Below are 22964 nucleotides of genomic sequence, written 5' to 3'. Positions count from 1 at the left end.
GCCGGCATGCAGGGAACGGGCCGGAGCCCACAGAGGAGAGAGGCAGTGGGCTCGGGAGTCAATGCAGCCAGAGTTCCCACTTCAAAAAGAGGACAAGGGCTCTATCTTTGTAAAGAAAGACAAAGACAAAGAATGACATCCAGAAAACATGAAAAGATCCTAGAAACCAGTAAGGAAAGTACCTAGGCAGAAGAACGACCAAAAGGTGCACAAAGGCAAAGAAGATAAGAGGAAATCTGAATGACTGAACATCGTTAATAGACCATCAACCTTCTTGGTAATTGGGGAAATGAGATTAAAACTACAATGAGATGCCATTTTTCACTCACCATGTTGGCAAAAGTCAAACAATTGTTTAAGTCAAACAACGCCAAATGATGTTGAGAACGTGAAACAATGAGAATCCTCACCCAGGCGGTTGGAGGTGAAAAACTGGTGCAACCACCTTGGAAATCAGTTTGGCAAGAGCTCTCAAGATAAAGACGAATATCCCCTGTGAGCCGTAGCCTCACTCACAGGACACGGGGAGAGGAACGTGGAGATGAGCATCCCCTGGGAGCCGCAGCCTCACTCGTAGGACACAGGGAGAGGAAGGTGGAGACGAGCATCCCCTGGGAGCCGCAGCCTCACTCACAGGACACGGGGAGAGGAAGGTGGAGACGAGCATCCCCTGGGAGCCGCAGCCTCACTCACAGGACACGGGGAGAGGAAGGTGGAGACGAGCATCCCCTGGGAGCCGCAGCCTCACTCACAGGACACGGGGAGAGGAACGTGGAGACGAGCATCCCCTGGGAGCCGCAGCCTCACTCACAGGACACGGGGAGAGGAAGGTGGAGACGAGCATCCCCTGGGAGCCGCAGCCTCACTCACAGGACACGGGGAGAGGAAGGTGGAGACGAGCATCCCCTGGGAGCCGCAGCCTCACTCACAGGACACGGGGAGAGGAAGGTGGAGACGAGCATCCCCTGGGAGCTGCAGCCTCACTTACAGGACACGGGGAGAGGAACGTGGAGACGAGCATCCCCTGGGAGCCGCAGCCTCACTCACAGGACACGGGGAGAGGAAGGTGGAGACGAGCATCCCCTGGGAGCTGCAGCCTCACTCACAGGACACGGGGAGAGGAAGGTGGAGACGAGCATCCCCTAGGAGCCGCAGCCTCACTCACAGGACATGGGGAGAGGAAGGTGGAGACGAGCATCCCCTGGGAGCCGCAGCCTCACTCACAGGACACGGGGAGAGGAACGTGGAGATGAGCATCCCCTGGGAGCCGCAGCCTCACTCACAGGACACGGGGAGAGGAACGTGGAGACGAGCATCCCCTGGGAGCCGCAGCCTCACTCACAGGACACGGGGAGAGGAACGTGGAGACGAGCATCCCCTGGGAGCTGCAGCCTCACTCACAGGGAGAGAAATGGAGTCTGGAAACGTCTACAAGGCAATGTGTGCAAGGAGGCAAGGATGCTCACTGTCACCACCTGTGACCAGGGAACGCTGTCAACATCCTCAACGTTCACCAAGGGGAGAACAAGTAAACACGGCATGAAGAGTCATACAACAGAGTAAGGGCAGCAGTCGAAGTTAACAAACTCAAATGCCATGCAACTAAATGAACAAACCACAAAAACGTAATACATAAAGAATGATAAAGCAGTAAGAAGAAAACCCTCCCATAATCATATGAAATAAAAGTATAAAACTATGGACAAGAAGGGTAACAGAACAACCCCACAGAGTAGCTCCCTCTGGGAGCCAGGATGCAGAGAAGATGCAGATTTATAAGGTTTAATTTCTAAACACTGACGTCTGTGAAATCTGGATGGTGGTGTGTGCATGTTCGTTACATTTTCCTGGGTATTCTTGGGGCACATTTGAAACACTGTGTAATAATTTTTTAGGAGCTTAGAAGCAAATATGACAAAATGGGGACAGCTGCTAATTTTATGTGATGGGAATACAGGTGCTTATTATCTTATTCTTTGTATCACTGTTATGGTATGACCACTCCTGGAAACTCTGGCAATCTCTACTTTGTGGAATACGCATATCCTATGACTAGCAATTCTACTCCCGAGTACAGATCATCATGGCGTATGCCCATCAGAAGATACATACAAGAACATTAACTGCAACACTAGTCATAATTGAACCAAACTAGAAGCCACCCAAATATACATCAACAGACGGTGGTGTGCTCAGATAATGAAACACCACACAACGAGAACAAGTCAACAACTGCCACTTACAACATGATGGATCTCATAAACGGGACGGAGGAAAAATGCAGATGCAAAGGAGTACACGCTGTGCGATTTCCTCTAAGTAAAGCTCTGAAATAGGCAGAGGTACCATACGGTAATAGAAATCTGGACAGCAGTGCCCCCTTCCTGGGGAGGGCATGACAGGAAAAGGCTTCTAGAGTTTTGGTAATGGTCTATTGCTTGGCCAGGTGCTACATAGGTGTGTTCAGTTTGTGAAAATCTACCAAACTGTACCCTAATTTTGGAGGTAATGTCATACCTCAATTTAAAAACAACCTCCCCAAGCTCAGCACGGCAAGAAGAGAAATGAAGAAGGGAAGAAGAGAGAAGGGAAGGAAGAAGAATCATGCCTGCACAGATGCAAGTTATCACGAATTACAAAGGAAAGGAAGCTACACCAGCAACGCTCCCCTGTCAACCTATTTTTTCGAGCTGGCATTTGCAGCCTCAGGAGCTGCCAGGTGCTGTGTTAAAGAGTTAACTGGCACACCTTGCCGACTCCTCCCTGCGTGACAGCGGGGGTGCACAGGCTGAGGAGCTGCTAGCTCTTGCAGCCAGCGTGTGCTGGGGCAGGCTCTGAATGGGCGGTGAGATGCCCCACCCCAAACCTAGCCTGGTTTCTAAAGACACACGTGGCCTGTGACACTGCAGAGAAGGGCAGGGGAAAGGCACTGGCTTCCTCCAGACATGAGGGACTCAACCCCAGGAAAGCAGTGTCAGGAAGTGACCACAATGGTGGCCACTGGAGAGACTGAAATGTTTTTTCCAGTGTACTAAAGATAAAGCAAGATTACAACACACAGTTCTCAAATATTAATGAGAGTACTGAAGGGCAAGGTAGCAATTATTCTCAACTACTCAAGAAGAGAATAAGAGCTGAGAAGTACCCTTCTAAGTTGTGATTTTAATCCATTGTCCAAAAATATGATGGGAAAAAGCAGATGGGGACATGGGGTAAGTGTATTCAGAAGGCCTTTAGAGCTGGAAAGAGAGATTAGATAATGCTATACACAAGTAATGTAAGAGCCCCAGAAATATTTTGGCCATCATTCAATGCCCAGGAGAGAATTAAGTGTCTTGTGATTCATGTCAATTAAAAAACCAATGCGATTGTCCCAGAAAGAAAGTACCCAATCTCAGCCCGAAACAAGTGAAGCAGGGGAGCCGGCCAACTTTGGTTGGTTACTAGGAAAGGCCAGATCCCACATGTGTGAAACAAATCCTGTCTGTCACCAAGAACAAGAAACGTAGTCTTTGCAGAACCTCCTACAAACGTCCGTCAGTGGGCAGGGGGCAGGTCAGACAGCAGCATGCAGGAACCGCAGGGTAGGGTGGTAACCGACAACAGCACCCCATCAGTGAGGGTGGGGACGGGAAGGACCGATCCCCACGCAGCTCCAGCTCGTCCATCCATCAGACTCCTGTGACTACACCCCTGCTGTGTTCCCAACACGCCCAAGACTCACCAGGGCCAGGCTCTGCTCTGATTTCTCAGTGCCTTTGGGCCAGGGAGGGGGTGGAGTGACAGAGAAAGAGAAAAGAACCCAGAGGGACAGCTCACAGTCTGAGGCCAGGGAAGGCTTCCGAGAGCAGAGCTCAGGGTCTAGGAAGGGGAGGTAGCCTGCAAGGTCTACGATCTGAGAGCACCAAACACATGAGGCTTCTCCTGGACCCCCTCTCTGCGAGCTGCATGTACAAAGTAGCATGGGAACAGAACAGCAAGTACACTTCCAGGTGGGGCTCTGCACTCTGGATTTATGAATAACTTTGTTTTTTTTAATGGATTTTAATTTGATAGGATAGCAAAGTCCTCTCAGGAAACCTCCATTTACTAAATACATGTACCTATACACATTCCAAGTCTGAGGCTCCTCAATGTCTCTCTCTTAAGATGATTTTTTCTGGCAAGATAACTTTAGCAACAGTTCTGCAAAATATCTTGAGGCTTTTACTGCATTAAAGAGACACATAAATGTGTGATGTATAGTGAGCCCAATTTCTCTCTTCCTCTCCTCTCGATTAAAACATTAAGTACCAGGACTATTTACACAGTGGTTGGCAGAGTGTCAAATGAGACACAAGCTTGAGTTTGTGGCTTCATTTGGAGCTTCTTTGCTCTCCTAATTTCTCTTTAGAAAACTTGCAGGTCTGGGGGATGGTGTCTGCGCTCCCTGAGCCTCCGTGGGTAATCCATCGTCTTTGCATTGTCTTAACATGAAGGACTGACTGGTAGGATCCCCTGAGATTTTGAAGCTTCACACAGAGTCCTGTAGCAACTGACTTTCTAAATATCTGGCTACTAGACTTGGGCCTGGGTTTGCAGGGCTTCTCTGGAGGAGGCAGGCAGTGCAGAGGCATCAGCAGAACCTGGCTCCATCCCTGGCTCCAGCACTTACAGACTATGGGACCTTGGGCAGCAAGCTTACCGCCCAAGCCCTGGGTTGCTTGTGGATAAGACGTTTTAGATGACAAGAAACACATGACGAGAAAATGAACAGAAAGCCCCTGGAGTGCATGGTGAGCCTCGCAGCGGAAGCTGCTGTGACTCTACATAGAACATAGGGTATGAGTGTTCTAGAGGACCAGCTCCATCGGGCTCGGCCCACACGGCCTCAGAATCTGAGCATCACTGGTGATGAGACACACTTACAGGTGTGTTTGTGCCAACACACCACCAGCCCCACGTGCCCCTTTATTTAGCAAACCAGGACACTCACCATGCACCAGACCCTGTTCTAAGCACCTTACAAATGTCACCCCTTCGATCTTAATAAAAAGAATGTTAGAAGTGCTGTGACTATTCCTGGCATACAGAAGGGGAAACTGGCACAGAGAGTCAAAGAATGTGCCCAAGGCCACATAGCTAATACAGGTGTAGGGAGTCTTTTTTCTTTCTTTCTCTTCCCCCACTATCCGTGCCTGTTACAGCCCCTTCCTTACAGGGTTGGCAAAGTCCTGTGGATTGAAACAGTGCGTAACTGAACGGATTCATGAGCAGCCATCTCCGCACGTTTAGGATGCCCAGGAAAGTGCACAGACCCTGCAGGTGAACCTCAGGGCAGCATTCCCAGCCCTGCAAAGGACCCTGCTGGGAGTGGGGGTGGGGGTAAGAGAGGGTGTGGGTGGATAGAGGCAACCGGAGTCTGGTTCTTCCTGCTCTCTGCTTCCCCCAGTACCGAGGCTGAGCAGCTGACTTAGGGAGTCCACATGAACACCCACCAACCAGGCAATGCCTAACTAATCAATGTCTTTGCCTGTGGGGGCCCTGTGACAGGTCTGCTTGTGTGAGAGGACTCTGCAGACTGTCTCCCTCGGCCCAGGCATCTGCCTGGAAGTTGCCGAGCAAGATGGCCTTGGACAAGTCACTTTACCTCCTCATGCCTCTGCTTCTTCATGGTAAAGTGGGATAAAAGTAAGCTGACTGCTCTGGGCAAGGAAAGACAGGTGTGCAACAGGTGGGATAGTGCCCTCCAAGATTCCCCTGCCTCAGTCCCCAGAACCTGTGAACACATCACCTTACACGGCAAAGGGACCTTTGCAGAGGTTATTAAAGACCTTGAGATGGGGATTACCCTGAGTAATGAGGGTGGGCCCAATCTAATTAAACTCCGAAGGACAGAGAACAATAGAAGAGTCAGAGACATGGAAAAGACATGGAAGATGGTGGGAGGGGGCATGACCCCAGCAGTGCAGGCAGCCCCTAGGAGCAGGAAAGGCCAGGAAACTAATTCTCCCCAGAGCCCCCAGAAGGTAACGTGCCCCTCTGACTCTATGAGATGCATGTGGAACTTCTGACCTGAACTACGAAGACAACCAAAGTGCACTGTCTTAAGCCACTAAGTTTGTGGCCATCTGTTACGGCAACCATGGGAAACCAACCTGGGATGTACAGGAGCAGGTTGCCCACCAGCTCCTTCTTGGAGACACAGCGCGAGAAGCCCTGCTGGTCCTCTTGCAGGGAGTGGCTCTGATATTCCTGCTCACACAGCTCCTCAGTCCGGACTGATTTCCTTGCCATTCTCCCTACAAGACTGTCAACTTCCTGAAGACAAAAATTGTCCCCTATTTCATCTTTGTCTCTCCGACCCGCAGCATGACAGCCCCCTAAACTCTGACCACATTCACCTAACAGAAGAGTTCACTGGTCCCGGCATCTTCCCGACGTCCACTCACCCCCGCCTCTGTGCCTGCCATGCCCGGGCTGTACTCCAAACGGCACGTCCCAAGGAGCTGTGGACCGAGCATCCATCAGTTCCCCCACCACATACTGGCATATGTGTTTTTAATAAGGGTGTTAATGAAGAATTTCTCCAATAACTTGAATTTGGAGATTGAATCTATTATTCTAAGAAGAAATTGACAGTCTCTCATATCTCGTCTACTCCCTGAAAAATAACATAGATGTTAGTAACATCATCCAAGGCAAACCCTTTACTGAAACCCTCATGACGGCGATGTTCCATTTGGGCAGGTAGCTTGCTGGTCAACTCCCTCAGACCATTAGAGAGCCAGCTTTCCTGACTCTAAAAGCTTGCTTGGCTTTTTGCCCATTCTGCAAAAAATATTCAGTCAAAAGCAGAGTGAAAATAACTTCCCGAGTCCCCTTGAAAGTTTTTCTACTCACTTTTGGGATTTAGATGTTTTTGAATTTGTGCCTAGGCCTAGTGAAGTGAAGAAGAAAATAAAAGGGAAACTTCCATTTAATATCTGTTCGTTTAATATTCATTTGGGCCATGAGCATCTCAGTATGTCAGATACTATTCCAGGAACGAGAGCAGTAAGCAAAAGCAGACCTAGGGCCTGGTCCATGGACCTCCATGCCAGGGCAGAGAGACAGGTAATACTGAAATACACGAAAAAGTCATTCTAATTAATGATGTAAGAGAAGAAAATTAAAGCAGAGTAATGCACTAGAGAGTGACTAATATTTAGAAGTTAATGAATTAGGCTGGGCACAGTGGCTCATACCTGTAATCCAGCACTCTGGGAGGCTGAGGCAGGTGGATTGCCTGAGCTCTGGGGTTCAAGACCAGCCTGAGCAAGAGCAAAATCTCATCTCTAAAAATAGCTGGGCATTGTGGCGGGCACCTGTAGTTCTAGCTACTTGGGAGGCTGAAGCAAGAGAATCGCTTGAGCCCAAGAGTTGGAGGGTGCTGTGAGCTATAATGCCACAGCACTCTACCAAGGGCGACCAAATGAGACTCTGTCTCAAAATAAATAAATAAATAATAAAATGTTAATGACTAACTTTAATGTGTGTCTATTGCAGCTGGACTCAGCTATAAAGGAACAAACTTCATCGAGTGGTGGACTGATATTCAGCCCAATAATTTTACCATGGTTTGGACTTGAAGTGGTAGGTGAAGGTACAGATCCCTCCGGGGAGTGCTCTCGGTACTGTAAGTCTATAATTACACACACACACAGCATATTCAGGAAACAAACACATGGTAGGACAAACCATACCGTATGCTAATTTTACCAATTACGAAAGGTTCAAATTTGACAAATGAGACAAAGTTAAACTATGTTTAATATGTCCTTGAATAATGTACGTGCCTGTGGATTTTGGAGTGAATCATTTAATGGGTCCAACGCCTATAGCAACAAGACACGCAAAATTCAATCAACCTAAAGATGTCTCTGCACGCCTTACAAATCCTAGCAGACAGTGAGTCAGCTCTGAAGTGACCTAATCAGAGAGAAGATTCTGATGTGGTTGATTTTTCTGGGCTAATTTAGAATCAAGACTCTGTAGACATTTTGCCCTCAGGATATCAAAGACTACCCCTGAACTGTTAGGCCCGGCAGGGGTTAGGGAAAGCTGGGCTTGTAACGAGCTCATCAGCGGCCTCTGCTGGGTGGTGACTGTCCTGTATCTTGACTTAATCCTTTCTTGAAAATTGGAAGAAGTACTCAGATCTGCTCTGGGCAGCAGCCGGAATGGACGTAAGGGAAGTGGTATGTCTTAGTCAGGCAAATGCAGAGAAGGAATCAAAGTACAGTAATGGTTTGACGGGGCAATTAAAAGTCAAAGGGTAGCACAGCTAGAAATGGGGCCATGGCCCCAAGACTGCTTACAAGCTGTCAAGATTTCTGAGCAACAGAGGATACTGTCAGTTCCACCTGCGACCACAGGAAGCAAGACCACCCATCAGTTAAGAAACAGCTGGTGCACTTGGGCAAGCCGGTCATCACTGGCCAGGCTCTCTAAAGTGGGACCTTTCATCCTTTCTCGTTTGCAAGCAGGGTTTGGGAGAGGGTAAGAGAACACCGCTCTACTTACACAGGCTTCAAGGGGAACAGGTCCACTGCCCTTGGAAGTCAGCCCCAGGACTGATAGGGAAGGATCTTCTCTGGCCTGGGGATGAGGGTGGACAGCAGAACCAGGGCAACGGATGAACCTCTACAAAGGGGAGACCCATTCACGGTCCCTGCTCCCAGCATGGATGAGACCTGGGGCTGCCTCACGCTCTCTTTCTGCATGACTTAACTCCAGAAAGACCCTCCCACTCCTCAGGCCTGAGCTTTCCCTCACCAAACTTAACACTTGCATGCCAGTGTTCTTAGGATTGCTGTTGTTCTGAGCAGATATGTTTTGCCTTAAACAAGTTTTGCGTAATTACGGGGCCTAAGAAGGTATGAGATGGGAAAGCAGTTGCTTCGGCTGCAGAGAAAGCATTTAATTTAACAAGGTGTGATGTGTGAAGGCTGAAGAACAGCCTCCATGTCCAAATCCTAATTCCCACATCTTCACATAGCAAAAGGGATTTAGCAGGCATGACTGAATTAAGGTTCTTGAGATGGGAGGATTATCTTCAAGCATCTGGATGGGCTCCATGTGATCACAAGGGGTTTCTAAGAGGAGGAGGGTCAGAATCAGGGATGGAGCATGACTGTGATGACAGAAGCAGCAGTCAGAGTGGCCTGACTGCTCTCTCTGAAGACAGAGGGGGCCACGAGCCAAGCCTGTAGGTGGACTCTCCAAGCTGGGAAAAGCCAGGGAAGAATTCTGTCCTGGAGCTCCAGGAGGAACCAGACCCACTCACAGATTTAGCCACATAAAGCTGATTTTGAACTTCTGATCCCTAGAGCTGTAAGATGATAAGTTTGTGGTGTTTTGGGTCCCTACGTTTGTCATCATTTGCTGCTGCAGCAGCAATAGGAAACTAACACCGCAAGTCTTCACTTAATACTGTTGATAGATTCTTGGAAACCGCAACTTTAGATGAACCGACGTACTGTATGCCATGGGAACTCTTGTTTATATCAATTCACCTATGGCAAAATTCATTTTATTATAAAGTATATCATTTTGCTTAAAGTTGCAGTTTTCAAGCAGCTATGGATGATGTTAAGGATTTACCGTGCACAAGACACGTCACCATCCCAATCCTCTCTGTCTAGCTCTGTGTTAGAACAGCTTTCCCTTAGAGCAAGACAGCAGACAGGCCAAGTTCCCTGAGGCACAAGTCACGGATGGGCTGGTCAGGGTAATGTTTTTTGAAAATGAGATTTTTTTTTTTGCTGGGGCTGGGTTTGAACCACCACCTCTAACATATGGGGCCAGCATCTTACTCCTTTGAGCCATAGGTGTGACCCTGAAAATGAGAGTATTTTACAATGATAATGCCTTGTTCATACAGTGAACAAGCATTCGTCGGGCAGAATTTTGTTTTATGACACTTTAAGGTATTCTGGATAGGTCCCAAGACTTATATGAGTCCACAAGCTCATTAGATTAAATCAGTGTATAGTTTTCTCTTTATTGCAAAAGAATTATTGTACTCCTTGTTATGAACAAGTGTAGAATTTCTAAGTCTTCTATTCCATGTGTGTGACTTCAGTTCCACTTTTCTTCAACAGAAAAATGAAGGACAGATTTGTTCTGGGCCCTAGATAAACTTACATTATCGGTGTTTAAAATTAAAATCCAGCAGTCCATGATGTGGACAGTTTTCTATCTGATTTAAACAGAAATCTATGCAAATGTAAGCATAACAATTAGTAATAGCAATTTTTCCGATGGAATTTCCAAGTGCTGGGAGTGAGTGATGGAAACTCGTATTCTGTTTTTCTACAATAAAGGTCAAAATAAGTCCTAGCAAGGTTCCTCTTAACAAGAGAAACCAGAGAATGCCTCCCAAGTAGAACCTGTCATGTGGCCTCTGCAATAGGCTTGAATAGGGGTTCTTATACTTCTTCACACATCAGCGTCACCCGAGGGCTGGGTGAACCCAGACTGCGGGGTCTCAGCCCTGGAGCTGCACAGTGGCCATCTACGGTGAGCCTCAGAACGTGGATTTCTGCCTTGCTCTCACCACAGCATACGGGCTGGTTCCTCGCACACCTGAGAAGGGCCATGACTCCGCCTCACCTGGCTGAACTGTGCTGCCGAGTCAGTGAACGAGCACTGAGACTGCGGATGCTCTCCTGTCTTCTTGAATGAGAGCGAGGAGTTCTCCATACTGAATCACCTAGAGAGCTACTGAACCCCTCCAGGCCCAGTTCTTACTTTGGATCGACAGAATCAGAACAGAAGGAGGGGACCCAGGCAGTCCTCCCCAGATGAGCGGAAGTGTAGCCACAATGGAATACTGGTCTGCAAGCAAACATGAGGGTGACAAAACAAGGCCAGCTGCTGAAGGGGACAATCCACAGAGTGCTATGCAGGCCCAGACACAGGGCTGTGTTGCTCAGTGCCGGCCCCAGACCCTGCACAGTGGCAGGTAACAGGCCCAAGACATGCCTGATAAATGGGTGGACACTAGTCAGCAGGAAGCTGTGGAGGGCAGCAGCCTGCTCTCAGGAGGCCTAGATGGACATACAGGCAGAACAAGTCACCATGTGTCACTAAGCTTCATGAGGCAAGTGACTCTGAGATAATAGTAAAAAACTTCCCTGAGGAAATTCCACTCCACGGTTATAAATCCAAATTGTTAAATAATATTATGACAACTATGGATAAAAACTAGAAAAAATACTTTGGTCCAGAACAGTGACCAGCACACTAATCCAGCTGCCACCTATTCTTAAAAATAAAGTCTTACTGGAGCATAGCCATGCCCGTCTGGGTGCACATTGTCCAGCGCTGCTTTCGCACGACACTGGCAGAGTTGGGTGTTTTCTGCTAAAATCAAATCGCGCCCCCTAGAACCAAAAATATTTACCCCTGGCCCTTTACAGAAGAAGTTTCCAACTTCTGCCCAACAGAAATAAGAGGACACACACTACATAGTGGCAACTGTCTTTCAGTAGTGGCATTATGGGTGACTATTTCCTTTTTTGTTTCTATTCTTTCTTACATTAGCCAACTTTTCTTCAAGGAAAATGCATTTTAAAACCATAGACCAAAGAACAAGAAGCAACAGCCTCAACATAGGCAGTGACAGGTAGGCTGCCTGGCCCCCCTCGGGACTGGTACCTTGTTTCCAATGGCCTTTTTGGGTGGGAAGTTGTAGGCCCTCACTTGAGGATACTTGTTCTGTAACTTGTGGTGCAAACTCCTGAACTCTGTATACCGCCGGTAGATGTTCCATTCATCATCTTTTATCCGAATGTAGACCTGTCAAGAAAAGAAAGAAAATGTACACTTTTCTTAAAGCCCTCACTGTAAAGGGATTAGGATGTCAGCAAAGCTCTGCCCATGAAAACCAGCTCCCCCGGGGCAGGGGCCACATCGGCCTCACACCAGGGGCTGGGAGCTCCTGGCACAGAGGAGGACTCCATGGTACTGGCTAAACAAATGTGTAGATGAAAGAATAACTCAATCTGGCAAGTTACAGGAGTAACATACCGTATACCATTCCCCCAACATCAACAGAGGTCAACAGCCCAGTTCCATGTTTTGTCACGTGTGTATTGCAGCACTAATGCTTTGCTGCTGTTCAGCCTCTTTGGCCATGTGTTTCCTCATCTGTAGGATGCAGCTGATAACAGCACCTCCCTCCAAAGACTTATGGAGAGCAGGCTGATATCCATGCAACGCAGCCACACCTGGGATCACACGGGCTACCACGCAGACAGGTGGACGTGAGTTTGGGAAAAGTGGGAGGGGACCACAGTTGCAACTTGCCCAACTAGACAGAATGTCACACCCAAATGGGATAAGAACAACTGAGATATAAACCTTCTCTATTTTAATCAAGTTGTGACTCTCAAGAGAATACTCTGGGGGTACAAAACATGAGGGCTGTTTCATCAACTTTTTACAACCCTAGTATCTTCCAAAGACACAAAACAATGAGGAAAAACAGAGAAGTGAGAGAGAAATCAATTCATTTTTTAAAAATTACATGAGTTAAGAAGAGCCCCAAGACTAAAGCCCCTAGTGATAAATGGCTATTGGAATTTACCATCGGTGGATGCCAATGCACATCTCAAAGATGTCTTTAATCATAAACACAGGCATCTCTAATACAAGCGATAAACCACCCATCATCCTCAGATGCAGAGACTGTGTGTTTGGACCTGGTATGGTGACTGTAGGGGAAGGAATGAAGACTTATACCAAAGAATCTCAATGAATGGGCAGAAGTTCCCAGTGGGATTAGATGGAGCAACGCACCCTCAAGTCTGTAGGAGCCCCTGGTTTCTGGTGACATTATAGAACCACCACACCAACTATCAGGTTAACAACTCAAGATGTTTTGACAAAACAGAAATATTCACCTCTAACTTATTCAAGCTTATGTCTTGGGGGCTCTTTACACCAGCAGTTGATGCAATTCCAATCCCACACATCTTGAACAGATTGTATCCCCACTTGTGTTATATTCTTCATAAGTCTAAACACCCCCAAGAAAGTGGCAAGTTCAATCCCTAGTCTGACCAGCATAAGATTTGTTACTTAGAACAAGGTAGTCAAACTATGTCTCATGGGCCACATCTAGCTGCACCCACCTGTTTACCTATCGTCTACTGCTTTAGCAATACGGACAGTCCCTGACTTACAAAGGGTTGAGTTCTAATATTTTGATATTATGATGGTATGCATTCAATAAAAAATAGAGTTTTGATATTTTTCTGGGCTAGCAATATGTAGCATGATACTCTTAGATGATATATTCAACACTTTGTGTTATATGGTTTTGCCCAACTTTAGGCTACTGTAAGCGTTCCAAGTATGTTTAAAGGTAGGCTAGGCTAAGCTATGATGGTTGGTAGGTTAGGTGTATTAAATGCATTAAATACATTTTCGACTTCAATACTTTCAACTTCTACTGACTTTATCAGGATATAATCCAATCATAAGTCAAGGAACATCTGCATAACAGCAGAGTTGACAAGCTGCGACAGAGACCACATGGCCTGCAAAGCTCAAGGCATTTACTTTCTGGCCTTTTACAAAAAAAATCTAGATGATCCCTGTTACTATTCTCCAACAACATACTAAAGATCAAAAGTGGAGAGAGGCAGTCGTTTGCAAATCCGCCAGCCCCTGGTCCCTGCATCAACCATCCAAGGCCCAGGGATGCACAGTGTGCCAGAGCTTCTCTGGTGATTCTGATGAAGGGTAATCTGGGGAACCCCTGGGTAAGGCACAGACTCTGGGGACAGACCAGCTATTTGACCTTTCTGTTCACTCATGTCTCCATCTGTATGCTGCTGACAGCAGCACCTCCCCAACAAGGTGGCAGGGAGCACATTCAGGGCTGTGCACAGCCCAGCTGTGGCCAGATCTTGTAGACCACACTGACGAGGGGGGATTTAATTTGGGGAAGGAGTGAGGGGGCTAAAGGTAAGATCTAGACTCTCACTTATCAGCCCAGTGGGACAGGTAGGACACCTGGACACATCCAGATGGGACAAGCACACCAGGGGCATACAACTTCTTTATTTTAACCAAATTGTAACTCTCAAGGGAATGTTCTAGGTGTACAAAACGTGAACACTATTTCATCAACCTTTGGCAAGTCCCAGCACCTTCCAGGGAGACACAGAACTACCAGAGAAGTGAGAGAGAAATCAATGAGCTTTAAAAAATTACACAATTTAAGAACAGCTCAGGAGGTAAAATCTCCAATGATAAATGGCTATTATAATTTGCCAATACACATGTTAAAAATGTCTTTAACATAATAATAACAATTCTCTCACATGAGAGGTCACTTCTGACTCCTCGTTTTTAATAACACACATGCAAGAGCCAAATGATTTCATTCCCTGGAAGGGAATGTTCTTTCTTGGCCTTCCTCCTAGGCACCTCCTCTTCTGCCCACAGCTTCCCCCTCCCCTACACACCCATCCACACACCCAGTTCTGCACATTTCATTTTTAGGTCAATGACTCCTAGACCTACATCTCTAGTTTGGACCTCTCATATGAACTCCATACCAGGACTTGACTCATCAAATCTAAATCTGAATCTGGGATCTTCTCACCTATTACATGCTGGGTGTTAGCCCAGGACTTCACAAGACTCACCCACTGTTCATCCTCATGTTAACTAACGTACAAGCCAGCTGGTATGAACACCCCACTTTCCAGATGAAGGAAGCCACAAGGCTCAGGGGAGTCACGCACTTGCTCAGGGGAGATGGGGAGAACGGATCTGAAGCCGCGGCTGCCCGCCACCTTCTATCACAGCATGCTGCTGCAGTGGCCCAGGCTCCTGAAGGCCCCAGGGACCTCAGGCCAGCACTGCATGTGGGTGGGCACAAGGGCTCCTGCTCAATCCCCCTGAGGCCCACGTGCACCTGGGCAGATCCTGTGTCCTCAGAATGGTCTCTCTGGTGTCGGATGTTCCAATTTCATCTTCTCATTTACGCCTCTCCTTTTAGATCTAAATCTAATCTGTAGCCATACTACTAAAATCACCCATTATTGCTTGAAAAGTTGATCTTCAACAACAATGTTCTTAGCTTCCAAAATTAGGAAACTCTCACTGCAAATTAAGTTGTCCTTGAATTATATACATTTAACCAAATCCTGGGCTTATTTCACCAAAGAATTCAAAGGGCTTGTGCCCAAAAATGTTAGGGCTTTTTGTTTTATTTTTCACTTTCAAGAGCTCTACCCTCCAAATGAAGTTTGATTGGCCCCAATTCCTTTTGCTCAAGCCACAAAGATAATAATTCCCTGGAGGAATAAAAAGAGTCGACCTCTTCCAACAAACCAAGTTCCCTTTTAAAACAAGCAATAAAAAGCTACTTCAAGTCCAATCTCCTTGACTCAGCAAAAGAAAATTAAATAGGAGGGCAATATCTGTAATCAGGAGTTGGGGCAAACCTCTTCTCCATTTTATGAAGAAGTTGAAATCTTCATATTTCTTTTCCACTGGGAAGAATTATCCTAGCAATGCTTGTAATGACACGGGCTGGGGAGTCAAGGGCAGGATCACTGGGGGTGGGGGCAGAAACCTTAATCCATCAGTGAACAGAATCCAGGACCAACTTTTGTATGGACAGGGTCTCAGAGAAATGCTTCCATGCGGGAGAGAACATCTGCCAAGCCCCTTCAAGGCTCTTTCATGCTCTTCATGCTCCACACCACGCCCTGCTGTGCTGAGGGCCAGCCCTGGGTCCCTTTCATGTAACTAACTGGACTCACACTGGGTGCACCGCTGTGCTGGTGTCTTCTGCTATGCACGGGGCTTGTGACACCCATCTGCATTGCTGTGTGCAGTGTCCATGTCCCTTTCCAGAAAGTGTTGCATAGCATTCCACTATAAACAAGCCACAATTTGTGGGTGGCGCCTGTGGCTCAGGGGTAGGGTGCCAGCCCCATATATCGAGGGTGGCAGGTTCAAACCCAGCCCTGGCCAAACTGCAACAAAAAAATAGCTGGGCGTTGTGGCAGGTGCCTGTAGTCCCAGCTACTCAGGAGGCTGAGGCATGAGAATCACCTAAGCCCAAGACCTGGAGGTTGCTTTGAGCTGTGATACCACAGCACTCTACCAAGGGTGACAAAGTGAGACTCTGTCTCTAAAAAAGAAAAAAAAAATAAGAAAACAAACAAAAAAAGAATAAGCCACAATTTGTTAGCCTGTTCTGCTGGAAGGGACACTTAGGTTATTTCCAGTTGGGGCCATTATGAACAAAGAAGCTTCTGAACATCTAGGTGTGAGGCTTTGGCTCTCATTTGGGGGAGGGGGATCACAGTCCTAAATGCACAAGTTGGAATCATAAAGCTACTAGGAGAGGACATGATGGACCATCTGCACGAGGCCATGTGGGCAGGAAGGGTGATAGGGGTTCTTACATACAGCACCACAGGCACAACAGAACCTTGCAGATGCTGGGAACACCCTGTATCTCTAGGCAGTGGTTACACAGGTACACAGAAGTACAAATAAATCAAATTACAAACAGAACATTTACGCGCCTGATCATCTTTCTGTGAATCCTGAATTTAAAAACAAAAACAAAACAAAGCCGCACACCTTCACTAACCTCAGGAGAATGAGCTGTCACCCCAACTTATGGTACTAGGATGTCTAAGCCAGGCCATGGGCAGGGCAAGAGGCAGTGCCAAAGGCTTGGGGGAGGGGATATCCATGTGGGTGCCCTTCTTTCTCAGATGTCAGCATGAGAAGGAGCTGGACATGTGCCTCTGGCCTCAGGCAGACCCAGGTTTGAACCCCAGCTTTGCTTCTTGTTAGCCAAGTAATGCTGGGTAAGTTAATTCACCTCCTCAAACCTCAATTCCCTGTTTGAAAAATGAAAATAGTGCCAGTAGCTACATCTCAGGGAGAGGAGCAGCCTGAGTGATTATGTGCAGGACGGAATTCTGTGCACCACCCAGTGCTGGTGTCCCCAGTGCTGGTGTGTGGCTTTGTTTTGGAGTAAAATTTACCTCAGACACGCACACACACACACACATAAGTGCATACATGCACACACAAGTGCACACATCTGTATGAGGGTAGAGAGGCAGGAGGGGCAGAGAGGGAATTCAGGAAGAGAGAAAAAGAGAGGATGAAGATTTAAAAGGCTTGTTCAAAGTCGGGTGACATCCCAGACCTGGCATAAAGATGTGCCAAGCACAGGCATGGGCTTTTGTTAACCAAAAATGCACCAGCTCTCAGGCACTTCTACAAGAGGCAGAACAGCATAATGAAAGGGAATGGCTGTGCATAGGGGAGGCCTGTGTTTACACTCTTTCTTCCCCTTCAGACTCAGTTTCTTCATCTGTACAATGGGTATGAAGCCCCTCTTGTTGAGTGGCGCCTTGCCCCAGGCCTGGCAGGCAGTAGGCAGTGGCAGCTGTTAACATTGTAACCCCCATCACCTTCATCATCAGCTGCCTTTGTGTACAAGAACTTCCCTATTATGGAATTAAGGGTAATTATAGGATGTGCAATCACAAAATTAAAGCAGGTAATTACCATCCCTAATTAATTGTCAAATGCTAGGCAGGCGGGGAAACACAGCTCTAAAGCACAGGCTGTGGATTGGGCAGTTAAACATTCCCCCTGCTTCCAGAAAACTCAGCAGAATCTGCAGAGTTCACTAAATGACCTTCTCAGGTGGGGTTTCAAGTACTAAAACAAAACTGAGGATGCGGTCCTCAAACTTCTGACTCAGAATGAGCTCAGCGCCCATCCTGGCTGCAGCCTGGCCCGGGCATGTGTCCAGCCAGCCTCTGTCACACAGCACCCAGGTTCCTGGACAAGAGTGCTATTTTAGGAGCAAGACCTCACAGGACATACTTGATGGATGCTGTAAACATCTGCTAGGCTCAGACCCCACAGAGAAACCTGCTGTCAGGAATGCAGCAGAAACTCAGAAATAAACACACATTGACACACCACTGATGTAGAACCAAAACTTCAGGCTGCCCCTGCTTCCTGCAGCATAGATCAAATGCCTCCCTCTCCATTTCCATATCCATGTAACTTCTTAATTATCCAGAGTTCTGTACCTCATAATGAAACAGTTTTAATGTGTGTTGTAATACTCAGGAGGGAAGGCTAGTATTGACTGTAAGCTTTTGGACTTACAGAAGATGTACCATTTCATAGCCCTTTCCATGTGCCAGACATTTTATATACAGAAGCCCTGCAATGTTATATGCCTTCCAAGAGAGCAGTGGAGCGACTGAAAGGGGTGCCCACTGAGCCCCAGGCAGCAGGCAGCAGAGCCAGCACTGGGCCTTAAACTGATGTTCCCCCCAGAGAAAAACAAGTGCTATAAAAAAGTCTCAAAAACTCCGAAGCCCCTGATGTGGACTGTTAAATGCAAAGATGTCCAGATGACTTTAGGATAACAAAGATTCTTTTCACATGGCTTCAGGTTCCTAATTCATTTTACTTCCTTAATAGTCAGGGAACGAAATTATGTGTGTTTTGGTCTGCGGCCTGTGTTAATGTATCCCAACAAAACTTTTCTCTTAATGAAACGGCTTCATGTGTTATTAACTGTACGTGTCCTCACTGCCAGAACAAAATGCCTGAATTACTGGATGACAATGCTGATGGAGGGATATTATTGCAGCCAAATGCTGAGAATAAGATGAATAACTTAGCCAAAGAAAAACAACTTTTCATTTCACTGGGTTATGTAAATGAGGCAGACCAGGAGAAGAGGAAATGCGTTATCCACTATAAATCACCAGCACAGTCCCACATGCCCTCGGGAGGACGAGGGTAGAGGATACAGGCTTACTTGTGGCACAGATCCAGCGGTCTCTGCTCTACCTGGAACAGCAATGGTGTGATCACCAACAGTAGACAAGCAGCCTCTGGGTCCCAGGAAAGAAGCAAGGGGCATATGTTATGTTCGCTCTACTCTAGATCAAGTTCCAGCTCTACTGTCTCTGGACATTTGATACCAATCTCAATGCTTAAGAAGGCAATGTCCTGCCTTCCCACCAGACTGCTTGTTCTGTTTTACTGCTTTTGGAAGTGATGAGACAGTAGGCCAGGGTATATAATCCTGTTCTCCCATCCTTGCTGGCCCCCAGACAGACCTGGATGCTCCCTCCTCAAAGTCACCACCAGGAAGCCTCTTATGTACAAAGCCCAGGACCTTGGAGACTTGGTGGATAACAAAGCCAAGTGTGGTCCCTGCCCTCTGGGGGCTCAGGCAGGTAAGTCAGTGACCTGACAGCAACAGCCAGATGCATGATCATAGATCCCAAATGGTGCTCAGCCTGGGGTGGGGTGGGTCAGCTGAGCAGGAAACGTCTCATCTGAAACAAAAAAAGCAAAAGCAGACCAGCGCTGGAAGGGAAGCGGCTCTGGGGCAGAGGGCAGGGGTATATGGAACAGGGCAAGTGAAGGAGGCCAAGGCAGAGGGTATAGGACAAGGGCTGCGAGGGGACACTGCTTAGAGGACAATAAAGGGGGTGCGGGGCAGAGATGATGAGGGGTGGAGCTGTGGGGCCTCTGCTGCTGCTATGTCTTCAGTCTAGAATTCCCTTGCCCTGGACAGCCTCAATGCCTGTCCCCTCACTTCTTAGGCTCTGGCTGAACCATTGCTGCTGTTCCCAGCATCGACTACCACTGGGCATGCCAGGTAGACCTGTGGTTTGCCTGCCTCCCTTAACCACAGAATAAGCTCCATGAAAGCAGGGGTTCTGGTCAATTTTATGCAAAGGAAGTACTCAATACACATTCAGAAAGGAATCTGTAAAAGAATGGAAGGAATGACTAGAGGGGTCAGAGTGGGCATAGGCCGTCTGCTCACATGTCCGCGACAGCACTGCCAGGCAGGCCCTTACTGGCTATGGGCTTCCCGGTCCCACAATAGCAGGATGTCACCTCTGTGGCACTGCGGGTGCTTGATGATACATGGTAAATGCGTGAACCAGGGGCTGCTCAGAGCACGGGACTGTCACCCACAGTGCTTATAGATTTGGGGGGTGGACAATGGGAGCATGGATCTCTGCTCTTGTGAACAACAGCCATTTATATATAAACGAGTGTTCTTTTACCTGCTCTTGCATTACTGGAGGGAGAATTCAGCTGTAAGTCTTTAAGAGAAGAGGAAACTTTTTTTTTTTTTAACATTACAGGCCATGGACTGTGGCTGGCTCACTCCCTGTTACTTGCTGTGACTCTGATAAGAGGGATCTGTCACTCTCCCTCACTGAGCCAGAACACTGTTCTAGCCCACAGCTAGTGATGACAGGTGATGGGACAGTCAGAAGGGCAGAAACCAACACGAAAGCCCAGGCCTGCCCCCCTCCCATCGCTGCCCACTCTCCTCATGGAAGCCCATGGAAAAGGTGGGCGCCCCCCCACCCGTCTCACTGCACGTCTGACCTTGGCAGCCGCCCTTTGGCTATAAAACAAGGTGTATGAGTAGGAAAGCCACAGACAGAACCCGTCCGAGTGAAGGAGGAAGACGCACATGGCCTATCACAGAGGACTCCTGGGACAGTCTCCACTTCCATGTCACCCTGGTGAGTTAATGGATCTCCCACTCAAGGCTGCGACATGGAACAGCAGGATGAAGTCATATTTCCTTTTAAATTTCCTATCCTACCCAAGTGGCTGCTGGTGGCACAAGGTCAGTGGCATCGGAGCCACAGAGAGGACCACACACTGGGCGAGTCCCTGAGTGCACGTGAGACAGCCCTTGGGGAGCTCAGAAATAGCCGGAGCCGTTTTTGGTGGGAGCTAATTTCCGGCAATCAAGCTGCTGGGGGCTCCAATGATCATATTTGGGGAATTTAAAAGGAAATATGACTTCATCCTGCAGTCACATGTTGCAGTCTGGATATTTGAGTCATTCAGCCATGTGCATTGCTAAACTGGCTGCTCCAGTAGCTTCGTAGCATGACGTTCTGCTGAGTTTTAGACTTCACTGGGAGGGTAGAGAGTCTTCTGCCTCACAAATACAAATACCGGCCAAGTCTTGCTGGGGTATGGAGAAGGCAGAGAAGAGCAGAAGCTGCACCTGCTTATTGTGAAATAAGGAAATGATATATCGCTAAGTAGGAGTCCAACCAGGGTACGTCTATGTAGGTCATTACATCTCCAGAAATAAATCAAAACATTACCAGTAGCTATTTGTAAATGTTGATAGATGTTCTTATTTTCTTTATGGCTTCTCAAGCTTCCCAAGTTTCCTACCTCTATTAAAAACGGACTTTGGTATAAGGAAAATTAAACATTTTTCAAGTAAGGGTGCATCTGGTCAGCACTGTAAAGACAATCCATATCCACTGCCCTCCTTCTTTTCTCAAATACAATCGGATGAATGTTAAAATATAGGGGAAGTTAAACAGGCATGGCCACAGCCCAAAAGGAAAGACACATCTCTGTCATTCAGGAGCAAAGAGGAAATATCCAAGAGTGAATGGGGAAAGCAAAGTTGACCACAGAAGCAGGGTCTGGGCCAGGGTGCAGGCCAAGACCTGAGAGCTGGTCGGGGACTGGACGCCAGGCATCCTTGACTCACACACATTATACAGACCACAGCAGGAGACCAAGCCGGGGGCTCTGTGCGAAGCCAGAGCTGGGGCCAGGAAGTTTACAATATTAATCTCCATACAGGCCTGAAATTTTTCAATCTGAAGACACTTAAAGGAAAATCCTCTTGGGAGATCTGATACCCCTAATTGTTTTTCAGCCTCAACCAGAATTGGTATGATGGATGGAAGGTTACTTTTCACCCTGCAGCCTCAGAGCCAATGCCTTTGAGAAAGCTCGGCGGGTTTTACGAGCACCACTACTGTCCGCACAGAGCTGCCTCCTGGAATGTGCAGGATTGCGAGGTAGGGGCTGGGGCAGTCCGAAAGTTTCTATGTGTCTTGCAGAGAATGGCGGTGGTAAAAACTTGTTCACTCCACTGTAAGACTCTCCAGGAATGGGTGGCCAGACCTGCCTCTAGCCCTAACCACAGTAACAGAAGCAGCAATACCACCTCTGACAATGTCTTTTCAAGTTAGCGGAGCTGCACATTCATAGGTATCTAACTTACTTCAGTTCCCTTGATGTTTACGGAACACCTACTATACGCCAGGAGCTGTGCTGGCTGCAAGGAAAGATACCGAAGTATGTCAACAGTTTGGAGCAGTGATTATAGTACAAACTGGGGACTATGGCTGCCTAGGATCAAGTCTTGACTTCATATTCTTACTAACTGCATGACTTTGAGTGATTAATTAAATCTCTCCATATGCCTCAATTTCTTAATGTAAAACATGGACAATTATAGCATCTACCTTCTAGAATCAACAACTGTGCTTGGCATGTAAATATTTAACAGAAGTTAGCTGTCATTAGCAAAAGCTATGTGTCTGCTCTAAAGTTCACACATTTCCGAGGCAGAAAAAAAACTCTGACCCAGTGGAGTGTTATGACAGAGGGAAGCATCAGAGGCCAGGAGACAAGGAGAGGTCGCATGAAATGCAATGTGGAAGCCCATCGAGCAAGGCTTCCTGGAGGAGGTGATGTCCGAGCAAAGCTTTCAAGGAGGAGGAGGAGCTGACCAAAGGGAGGAAGAGGTGACAGTGAGCATTCCAGGCCAAAACTGCAGAAGTTTTCTACTTTGCTTGATTACGCCAAGACCTTTCCAAATCGAATGTTCTTGAGAACAGACAATCAGGGAGAATAAAATGGTTATAAAAGAATGTGGCGGGCGGCGCCTGTGGCTCAGTGAGCAGGGCGCCGGCCCCATATGCCAAGGGTGGCGGGTTCAAACCCAGCCCCGGCCGAACTGCAACAAAAAAATAGCCGGGCGTTGTGGCGGGCGCCTGTAGTCCCAGCTACTCGGGAGGCTGAGGCAGGAGAATCGCCTAAGCCCAGGAGTTGGA

At 47.6% G+C, this 22964-nt stretch overlaps 1 protein-coding gene across 2 annotated transcripts in view; it reads right to left on the bottom strand.

The window, feature by feature from the left end:
- The window catches only part of SNX29 (sorting nexin 29), a 640705-nt gene that overhangs the window by 67059 nt on the left and 550682 nt on the right, over nucleotides 1–22964 (bottom strand). For both annotated transcript variants that reach the window (XM_053556354.1, XM_053556355.1), the window contains exon 19: nucleotides 11683–11823. In XM_053556354.1, the coding sequence (XP_053412329.1) occupies nucleotides 11683–11823 (141 nt within the window). The remainder of the gene's footprint in view (nucleotides 1–11682; nucleotides 11824–22964) is intronic.

This window comes from Nycticebus coucang, chromosome 12 (genome assembly GCF_027406575.1).
Source record: "Nycticebus coucang isolate mNycCou1 chromosome 12, mNycCou1.pri, whole genome shotgun sequence".
Taxonomy (NCBI): Eukaryota; Metazoa; Chordata; class Mammalia; order Primates; family Lorisidae; genus Nycticebus; species Nycticebus coucang.
The sequence above is the reverse complement of the archived record's forward strand: the minus strand, read 5'-3'. Positions and strand labels throughout refer to the sequence as shown.